Raw genomic sequence first — 10,643 nt, 5'->3', positions numbered from 1 at the left:
CCATGTGGCTGGAGCCTAATTAACCATCAATCATTCAATGAAGGCTCCAGCCACACTCTCACATTCTGGCAGGGAGGAATTAAACCCTGCCAACCCACTATTCCCCCCTCCCCACACACACACACATTACACAGGCAGGGTGGACAACTATGAAGACGACATTGAGGAAAAACACCTTGTCGAAACGTTAAATAATTGTACTAAGTTTATTTAAGTTTACTTATTTTACCATGTAAAGTCCAAATGTGGTGTCATATTATTGACATAAAACTATAAAAATGAATCATTTTGAATACTACTTTGTGTTTATACAAAGATAGGTGATTATCAGTGTCCTGGGACAGCCCCGACAATAGCTAACTTTAACTCAAAGGAAATGCAAACCAAGCATATCGAATAAGATCACTGTGCTTTGCTGAGGCAGTCACTGCAGGGGGTGCACAGTAGTGTTTTTGCCAACTTCTGAAGAATAAGGTTGAAGGTTTGAAAGATACCTTGAGAAAGGTGATGGCATTCTCTGTTCTTTTACGCGGTTGCCTATTCTTCGGATGTTTTGTTTTCCAAGTGGCTAATTTATCAAGTAAGTGAATTTGTTCAGATTGATAAAATAATTTGCACTGGCTTTCTGTCATAATTAACCTGCATATTAAGAACCAAGAATTTAAAAGCAATATGATTTGTTTTGTGTATGGCATTAGGTATTTTGGAAAGTTTAATCGCAAAAGGAAAATTTTAGGATTTAGGACATATTTATTTGGTGCAAGAACCAAGCCAAATATAGTAATTGTATAGGCATACAAGCATCAAGAATCTATTGTTAATAATTAAACTGTTGAATTAATTTTATTCTTTGGGTCATAAGTGACAAATACACTTTCTACCTGGTTTGCATCACTTTGTTCTGAAGAAAGAAAAAAGGAAATAAATAAATGTTTCATAGTTAGATTTACAACATCATCGGTGAAAAATATAACTCAACTTTGCAAAGAAACATGCATATGTGAATGGAGATACAAATTGCATTAATAAACCATGGCTAAGTGCAATGAATACTGGAAAAAGAACCATCTCCCATCTGTTTGTGATATCACCTCTGCATTGCTCCTGATTTAATTCATCCTGAAACAGTGTCAATTACATGTCATAACATGATATGGTACATTTTTGCATATTCTTTCTGTGACACGAGAGACATGTTTAAAATGTATTTAGACCTAGAAGCCCTTTTAGTAGATTTACTTTTTTTTGGTGGCAATATGTTTTGCATCACCTTTCTCTAAATGAGTAACATATTAAAATTGGTAAAAAAAAATAAAAGTGACTTTCAAACTGTTTTTTTTACAACATTATCCCATCTTTTAGAGCAGAAAGCAGTGGAAATGTACAGCTATGGCCAAAAGTTTAGAATCACCCTATATAATTAACTAATTTGGCTTCATAAAGTCGAATGAAATCTGCTAAATAATGTTACATTAACATATTGAATTGCATACTGCTTTGTAGATTTCTATATACTCACCAAAAAACAGACAATAAATTAAGAAATGCGACATTTAGAAATGTAACATCAAATACTGTACTACTATTATGGCTTCCGGTATTATGGTTTCTAAAAAACTTTTGGCCACAGCTGCACCTTAGCATGCATTCCCCAGAGGTATTTTCTAGTTATACTGTAGGGACAGAAGCTGCAGCCTCTATGAAATCAGTGTGTCGCTACAACACTATAAAAAGGCAACTCATGGTACTAGTTAAAGTAGCAGGGTTATGAGAAATATAGCGGTACATGTCCCCACGTATTGGGATGTGCTGGGAAGACTTCAAGCTAGATATTCCACAAAGCTCTAAACACCCTGCTTAACTAAACTAGCAAAATTATTACACTTAAAGAGGAAGTAGCGATGTACCAGAAAACACAGCGTTATACGTCCCCGTGTGTTGCTCTAACTGTTTTAATAACCTGTAAGTTTTCTTTTCATTGTTAACACCCTGACAATTTTTTACACTTACAACTTTAAAGTCTGTTTCAAAGCTCTTTTCAAAATGTCAGCTCTAGTTTACTAATAGTGTAAGGATTACTGCCCACGTTGTCAAACAGGAAACACAGCAATAACGATCCAGGATGTGGTACGGGACAGGAAAGCCAGAGCACTTATTGTTATGATTTTTTTCCCCCCACTCTATTAGAAGACAGATCTCAAACCCCAGTGCACTAGAGCTGACATTTTGAAAAAAAAAGCTTTGAAACAGATTTTAATGTTATAAGTGTAAAAAGGTGTCAAGATATTAACAATGAAAAGAAAAATTCCAGGTACCTTGTTTAAACAGATGCAGCAACACATAGGGATGTATAACGCTAGATTTTTCGGAACCTCGTTACTTACTCTTTAAGCTTTAGCAGTACAGCGTTATACATTAGGATCTATATTTTCCGCTGTGGGCAAAACTGTTTTCTACATTTTAGGCAAATTGACCCCTCCATAGTAACTGTATTACCCACGGTGGAAATAGAGCAGAGTTCCTCTTTTTTTGTAATATTTTGTTACACTTAAAGCATTTTACAGGAAACACCTACACCAGGCTTTTTTTTTTCTAAAAAAAAAAAAGAAACACTGGACACTGCAGAAGTCCATATTAAACTCTTATCTGAAGACTGCTGAAATATTAATATACCAGAACATGTTATAACAGACTTGTTTTTTATTTTCTCTATTCAAATCTCTGGAACAATGTATCTGCACATGGGTAATAGTTGAAGGTGTTCCATTCATTTTAAAGACAAGCTGTCATTTTACATATTTGAGAACATGCTCACCTTATCCTCTATACACAAATATAAAAACATTGGGAGCTGATGAAGAAAAACATTTTAGAATTATATAGTGGCTTTTGTGGATGGAGCCATGCCTAGATACTTTGCAGTATAAAGAAAAAAAAAAAGATTTGGTATTGCAAAAAAAAAAAAAAAGAGCCAATTCAGTCTTAGGCAGGTTTAGTAACCCAAGGTTAGAGAAGAAAATGTGCTGAGGTATCTAGCAGCCATTGTAAAGAAGCAAGGACATGTGTTCAAGCCACTGAGTGTTCATCTAAATCAGTGTTCTTTACTAATTTTCAGAGGGGGGCATTTTCGCCGATAAGACGTCAGTGTGAGGGCCGCCACACCGCCTTTTTCACATTTGTGTATTGTCGGGGGCCAAACTAGAGTCCACCAGGGGCCGCCAGTCGCCCGCGGGCCTTGCAATGAAGAACACTGATCTAAATCCTTGCAGCACTGATCAGAACATGCAGCTAGCCTGAGCCGAGACTCCAGTGACAGCTCCACTACAATAATCAGGGCCAGCTCCAGTGTGGAGAGAAGCAGTTTAATACACGCTTTTTAATGATCCATTTTGTTTTCTTGAATGTAGTAGCAGGAGTCAGGAAAAATCTTGGAAACAAGATACAACAGGGCTAAATTTTAGTGTCAAATTGATCAGCTTGCCAGTTGACAGTGATGATGCCAGAACATGAACTGCCACAGAATTGCCAAGTGTTTAAAACTGAGCGTGGCTACTGGCAAGAGACAGGGATTGACGCAGGACCAATATTGCTGTATATGTTTCATGCTATGATGTCATCAATATGCTGCCGTGATGAAACCACAGGATATGGCTGGTGATAATGTCAAGTGTACAAATGAAAAAATGTCTTGGTCCAGACCTGATATTTAAAAGTGCCTCATGCTAAAAAAAAACAAAACACATAAATACAAATCTTCATTTCTTATTTTTACCGGAGGTGTTATCAATTTTAAATTCTATTTTTAATTTTTGGGGAAATTGATAAAAAATAGAGCCTGTATCTATAGGGGTTTAAAGTATTTAGCCAGGATGTTGAAAACCACACACAATAATAAGAAACACATATTGTTAGCCATCAACTGTTTTGTTTGTTTTCCTCCCTGATCGAACTACTGCAATGACTTCCTGTACATCTGCTCAAAAAAGAGGAAGTAAAACCATTCTACTGCACTTTGAAATGTACTAAAGTTAGTACACATACATTTGATAAACGCCTGTAGGTTTCTGAAAAGTTTTATTGAAATTGTTAGTTGTGTAATTAAGGAAACCAAATGAGTAAATAATACAATATTTACTTAATTCATAAGCTTTTAATAAGAGGCTCCAACTAAAGGCACACGTTTCAGTAAAAGTATTTACTAATAAAAAGTTATTACCTGAAACCAATATGATGTATAGACACCCAATATATTCAAGTTTATTTAATGCAAAAGTATTTTTAAAATGTTCTGTGATTAGTGACCAGTAAGCAGAAACGATACCAGTAATAATGGGGTGCATCAGTCAAAAAAGGGGTCCTTTTATATTTTGTTCCAACTTCCTCTTGATTACAAATAAAAATATTTTCAGTGATTCATTACTAATGACCTTTTCTTCTAATGATCAACCTACTGGGTCCAACGCATGTTTGAGTTTCAGTCTCAAAATAGATAATAGTTTTATTTTGAACACAAATACCGTGGGTATATTTGGTTTCATATGTTAGGTGTGTTGCTTGCTATGGCTGTTCTTCTACTTGTAAACTACGGGTTTGATTTTAAAAGCCACTGGGCATGATGTGGTACCAGCTGAAACCTTAAAGATTAGTCATTATTAGTGAGTAGAGGAAACACATGATAGAGACATGTCCAATGGACCAGCTGGTTAATGAAGGTTGGAATTAACTTTTCAACTGAAAGTGAAAAACAGCAGTTGCGAGCTGTAAACAACTTGCTGTTCCTAATGCAGGGATGATTGCAGTGAAAGAAAGCTGCTTAAACTGTTATTTCAATATGTTCTTAGGGGACGTTCAGTCTAGTTGGCTGGAAGGGCAGAGTGAAATGGATTTGATTGACAAAACTTTTTAGTCGGATTACATTTTTATTTGAAACTAAACTGCAGTTTTTTTTTTTTTTTTTTTTTTTTTAAAGTCATTTTATATATTAACTGAACTTTAGTGTTTTTGTTAAGAAGTTAGTGGTGCCCTATATCTGAAAATATCACCAGAGATCGATATAAGAGTCAAACAATAATGAAAAGCTTGCCACTATTCTACAGGTGAGACGGCAGTCCCTCTTCTTTCCTCATTGGTTCACAACGTTGTTTTAAAGTAGCACATCCATCTTTCTGCCGTGAAGTTTCATCCTCCTCCCCACTGCCTCCTTTGCAGCTACATCTACTTTGGTTGACAAATGGCAGCTGTCCAAGACCTCACCTCTTAGGAGGGTGACTCCTTTCAGGTTGAAAAGCGAGATCCTGGGCCACACCTATCCTATCATTCACTTAAATAAGTATTCTAATGCTTAATCTTGCTATGGTCTCGCTTTTTGAATGGGTCATTATATTTGGAGAGATGCTTAGATCACCACGTTCTCATCTGTTTCTGAAGCAGGCTCCAATGTTGTGCAATCACCACGTTCTAATTTGTTACTGAAGCAGGCTCCAATGTTGTGCAATCACCACGTTCTCATTTGTTTCTCAAGCAGGCTTCAGTGTTGTGCAATCACCACGTTTCCTGGGATTAAAAACTGGAGCCACAGTGTGTTTTTTCTGCATTACTGACTCTCCAGACGCAATGGAAGTGAAATGGTGGAAACGTTTGGAAGACGGAGATCAGTTGTATTGGAATGAGAGCGCAGCTGCAATCAATGATTCATATAGCAGATCAACGACACGCTATTTTACTTTTAATATTAGAAAAATCAAAAGCACTCACAGTGGAATTTACTACTGCAATATCCACATCAATAACGTTACAAAAACTGGTTCTGGGACTGAGCTAAAAGTACATGGTAAATATACTCACATTTTCTGGACCCATAACTTAAACCACGGTGTTATGTCAGTTCAGTTCACAGGACATGGTTAACATATTTTAGGGGAGTGGAGGTGTGCTTTGTGAATAGTCGCCTAACATTTTAACATGAAATATCGATAATTAACAAACATTATCTATATTTTAATTATCATGTAAATCATCATGAAGTGGTAGCTCTGATGCATTTATTTATTGAAATGTGTTAATAAGGTACCAGATGTTACCAGAACATACAGGATACAGTTTAGCATAAACAATTTAGCTATCTTTTCTTACAATTCTGTGAGTCAAATTATGTCTGAAAACATTTTTTTAAAACAGAATAATTTCTGATAACTCAAGAATTTATCAGTAAAAATGAATCACCTAATTAATAGTAAAATGCTAATGCAATTTATTAATATCAGATGCCAATCAAATTTATTTTTCACATTTAAGCTCGTACTGAAAAAGAAGAGATCGCCAGTAAGAACACAATGAAGGATGCAATCATTCTGATTCAGGGCTTTGTCCTGTTAGCCTTATGCTGTGCTCCATTTCTACTGAACCTAAGCAAGGTAAATGCACATAACTCCTGTCGACCCGTGATGCCTTTAAATATTTTTATCCTTGGGGTTTGGTGCTAGAGTGAGCTAATACAGAAGCTGTCACCTATGGAGGCCTAGGTTCACCTGAGCACACAAGTCAGATTTGTCTGAGTTTAAACTTAGTTCCTCAGTCTAACGGTTGACATGGGAAAACCAACCAACGCACCACACAGCAAGTTAAAGACTAAGCAGCAGGCTCTGAACAATATAGTGCCTCGACGTGTTCCTACCACTGTTTCTTTTTACTGTTAACATCCTGACAACATTTTACATTTATAACTTTAAACTTTGTTTCAAAGTTCTTTTTGTGTGACAATGTGGTCAGTAATCCTGTGTAAACAGTGCACTAGAGCGGACATTTTGAAATGAGCTTTGAAACAGACTTTAAAGTTGTAAGTGTAAAATGCTGTCAGGATGTTAACAATGAAAAAAAAACTTACAGGTCCGTTATTAAGACAGTTGTAGCAACACGCACGGACTTCCTCTTTAAGTGTACTAATTTTGCTAGTTTAGTTAAGCAGGGTGTTTGGAGATGTGTGGAATACCTAGGTTGAAGTCTTCCAAGCACATTGCTTGCACGTTGTAATAGTCAACCATTCATGAACCAGAAAGAGCCCAAATTTTGCAGCTGGGTTTGCCTTTATTTTTTATTTCTTTAATTATCTAATTGGCTCTTGTGACATTAAACATCTGAATGTCCTAATGCTTGGTACCGCATAACAAGCCATAACTTATCATACACTTTTTTCCCAACTGGAAACTTCCATGTCAAAAATGGTAAATAACAAATTGAAAACAAAAAACTTGGTCAAGTGCCACACAACTAAATAACAATCTCAACATCAAAACCTTTACATATTCTACTAAACAGTACAAATATACTTAAACCAGCGATTTCCCTTTCAGGATGATGCAGAATCAGATAATGGAGAACTTGAGGAAGAACACACCTACGAGGTACCTTATTTAACCATGTTTCAAATGACAACCGATAGTTTGTGTTTGTTACCAGTTAGTCTACAGTAGAGTTCACAGCTGTAAACTTTTTGTAGTCTCAGAAAGAATGTGAATTGTACTGCAAATAAAGATTCTGTTAAGGTATAACTCCTTTGTTTTAAACCCTCTGCATTGTACTGTTATTTTACAGGGCTTGGAAATTGGACAGAATGAAAATGCAGCTACATATGAAGATATTGTTACTGTATGGAAAACTGGAGAGGCAAGGTGGATGTATGGAGAGCATCCTTGTCAGGAATGATGAATTGTTTTACTGAATGTATATTTTGAAATGCGTCCATGGGATCAGTTTTTCACTGGGAGAATTTTGGGAAAGTAGGGTGGGGGAGTGGGGGGGATAACATGAACAACTTGTGCAGGACACACTGTGGTTTGAACTACGGGATGGATCATCTGGACATCCCTTACACAAACCAGCCAGGAGTGTGCATCAGCTGCAGTGCTCAACTTGAAATGACCCCATAATATGATTTACTCTGTACAGTACTGTCACTGAATAGACTCTAGAAATGTAATCCCAGTAGCCTGGGGCAGATCAACCTATAGAGCACTTGCCTTTATTCCCTCCTGCTGTATTGGTAAACATTTTCTTATTTTGTTACTATCCTCTTGCCTTTTATGATGTTTGCAATGTTACTTTGTTCAGGAGCTGCCCTTCAGTTCTAGTCAGTGGCAATGGAACACATCTTTATAGTTGGGGTGCTGAAAGCCATTGAACAAAACTGCAACCCCTGTATATGATGGAAGCAGGTCCTGCCACACTCCCAGCACCCTTAGTTCCAGCACCCCTGGTTCTAGGTGCCTGCCACAGACATTTATTAGGCAGGCTAGATCAACCACAGGGGTCTTTACATTAGTTAGCACCAGCACCAACTCTTGCACAGCAGTGTTTTGCCTGAACAACTAAAGGAAATGTATTCCAAAAGTGGCACATCATTAGAGGGTGCTGGCTCTTGCTTCTGTACAGGCACTCTGTATGATCTAGCCTATGTTACATACATCAACGGCAGGGAACTAGAATTGAAGAGCTGGAGAAAGGACGCTGACACACCTTAAAACACAATGTTTGACAAACTGCAATAAGAACTAGTCAGTAGCAATTTAAGCAAAAAAAGCAAAAAACTAAAAAGTGGTGACAGAGTTCAACTTTTTCCATTTAGTAAATAAAGGCACTATTTCACTGTTGTGAATTGGCCTTTTAGAAATTCTAAAGACATTTCCGGACAATGAAAAAGGTCAGCAAATACAAAATGGTAATATCTTTTTTTTTTTCCCCCACTTATAATGGATTTTTATCTTTTCATATATATATATATATATATATATATATATATATATATATATATATATATATATATATATGAGTGTTATGCTTGTTCATGTGTTTGTAATGCTTTATTAAAACGAGTCATGCATATACATTTAGCTATGATAACAAACCACAATCTACAGTTTCCTGTAAGCAATTTACAATCAACACCCGAATACTCTGTTAAGCTATAACAAGAAATGTAAGATACTGGGTCATAGGCCAGCATTCTTTCACATTTTATTTTGTTTTAAGATAGTTTTTTTAGATCTTGTGGTACCGAAGGATGTGTTGTACTTTTTAAAATAAAAAGTTGAACTAAATACCACTGAAGTGGCCAGTGAAAAGGTTTAGAGCCTAGTTAAGAAGAGGAACACATATTTTAAAACTAGTTACTTGCATCTGCATTATCATTAGTATTTCATGCTTAATTAACTGCAAGCCACACTTTTTCCATATCACAATCCAAAGTCCTTCTGTAGTACCTATTGTAATATTTTTATTCAATCTTTTGTTTTTTATACTGTGGGCATTGAGCTTTGATGTAGCCTACTTGTTCTTTTTGACTGTGTTTTTTTTTTTTTTAATAAAATGTTTTGTGTCTGATGGTTTTCTATGCTAATTCTATGTACACAAGCCACACGACACGCCGAGCAGGCAGCCATTTTGGCCTCAGGCTGTTCCTCTGCACGCACCTGAGACAAGATGTCTGTCACGCTTGGCCCAACAAGATCTATTCAATTGAAGGAAATGGTGGAGGATCTAAATACTGCTGCTGTAAAAATCATTAAAATATCACAGTTTAGATAAATGGATTAGTCCCCAACATCTTGTTCATGTTGTCAGACGAAACCAACACATTGGCCATGTATAGCATACTTATATGTTATTATTTTACCCTTATTGTTCTCCCCAATTTTGAATGTCCACTTAAGTGAAATTCCTTATGACAGCTCAGGAGGACTGGTGGTCAGTGGGTGTCCCCCAATCCCACTGCCCAGCCAATTGCTACTTTACATTCAGGAGCAGACTAGCAGTGTGGTAATGCTGTTTGTAAGAACCTGTAGCTAAGACTAGGCTTTGCATAGCCGTGACACAAACCTGTACTTCACCATGCAAAAAAGCAGGATTTGGACAATTATTTACAAAATATGTTTATTAATTTATTTCCATCCCATGTGAGATTTGCGGCCCACTACAGATACACACTGAGGTAGGCAAATAGAATAATTCATAAATAAAGCATTTCCTGGCACCAAGATGTTCCTTTAAACATATCAAATTCTGTTATGTTTCTGCATGTTCTTGATCCATTTCCAACAAACACAAATACATTCTCATGACACTCTGACATTTCAGCTTTCTCTGATTTGAATATTGAGCACCGGTTATTTTCACTGACACCTTAGACTACTGCTGTTTAACAAAGGACACTGATCATGAATATGATCTCATTATCTGCAACACTTGGTCAATGACCTTCTGGAATATCACAGCGCCCACACAGAAGAAGTCACCAATATGGGTCTTGTGAAACTATATACCGAAAATCATATTTGGGTGGTTTCAAAGCTTTGCGAATAGGGTGCAAATCCCTGTTAATTTGGGGCAGTATTTTGGGGTGAAACATTAATGATAAATAAATATTGCTATAAATTATATAAATTAATATTTAACTCAAAACATAAACTGGAGACATAAGGAATGCAGAGTGGAAACTTAAAGCCCTCCCACCCATGGCTTAAAGCTGGTCTTTCAACTATCTGCTAACATTTTCAAGGTCAACTGTCTGATTTTAATCCCTGTCTTGAAAAGACCCTTCCTTGCTAAAAGATCCTGTTATATACAAAGTTGATGACCAGACCAGATCCTTG

At 36.5% G+C, this 10,643-nt stretch overlaps 1 protein-coding gene across 2 annotated transcripts; it reads left to right on the top strand.

Annotated features, from left to right (window-relative positions):
• Positions 1–382: 382 nt before the first annotated feature.
• On the top strand, positions 383–8,790 carry LOC121323775 (B-cell antigen receptor complex-associated protein beta chain-like). 2 transcript variants are annotated; one of them, XM_041264980.1, is made up of 5 exons: positions 383–580; positions 5,525–5,830; positions 6,295–6,413; positions 7,350–7,400; positions 7,591–8,790. In XM_041264980.1, exons 1-5 carry the CDS (start codon positions 508–510, stop codon positions 7,699–7,701), a joined length of 660 nt encoding a protein of 219 aa, XP_041120914.1. In that variant the 5' UTR covers positions 383–507; the 3' UTR covers positions 7,702–8,790. The 2 variants fall into 2 exon arrangements, with proteins under 2 accessions (XP_041120914.1, XP_041120913.1); XM_041264979.1 differs by having other exon boundaries at positions 386–580; positions 5,522–5,830.
• The last annotated feature ends 1,853 nt before the right edge of the window (positions 8,791–10,643 follow it).

The sequence above is a fragment of the Polyodon spathula genome, chromosome 12, assembly GCF_017654505.1.
Source record: "Polyodon spathula isolate WHYD16114869_AA chromosome 12, ASM1765450v1, whole genome shotgun sequence".
NCBI lineage: Eukaryota > Metazoa > Chordata > Actinopteri > Acipenseriformes > Polyodontidae > Polyodon > Polyodon spathula.
Note: the sequence above shows the minus strand (reverse complement) of the source record. Positions and strands in the feature narration are given on the sequence as shown.

Excerpts from the sequence above, each read along its gene's own strand:
- LOC121323775 (XM_041264979.1), top strand. The coding sequence starts at position 508 with ATGGCATTCTCTGTTCTTTTACGCGGTTGCCTATTCTTCGGATGTTTT. Across the intron at positions 581-5,521 it reads CCAAGTGGCTAATTTATCAA|CAGGCTTCAGTGTTGTGCAA; the intron begins GTAAGTGAATTT and ends TTGTTTCTCAAG. Across the intron at positions 7,401-7,590 it reads AGGAAGAACACACCTACGAG|GGCTTGGAAATTGGACAGAA; the intron begins GTACCTTATTTA and ends GTTATTTTACAG.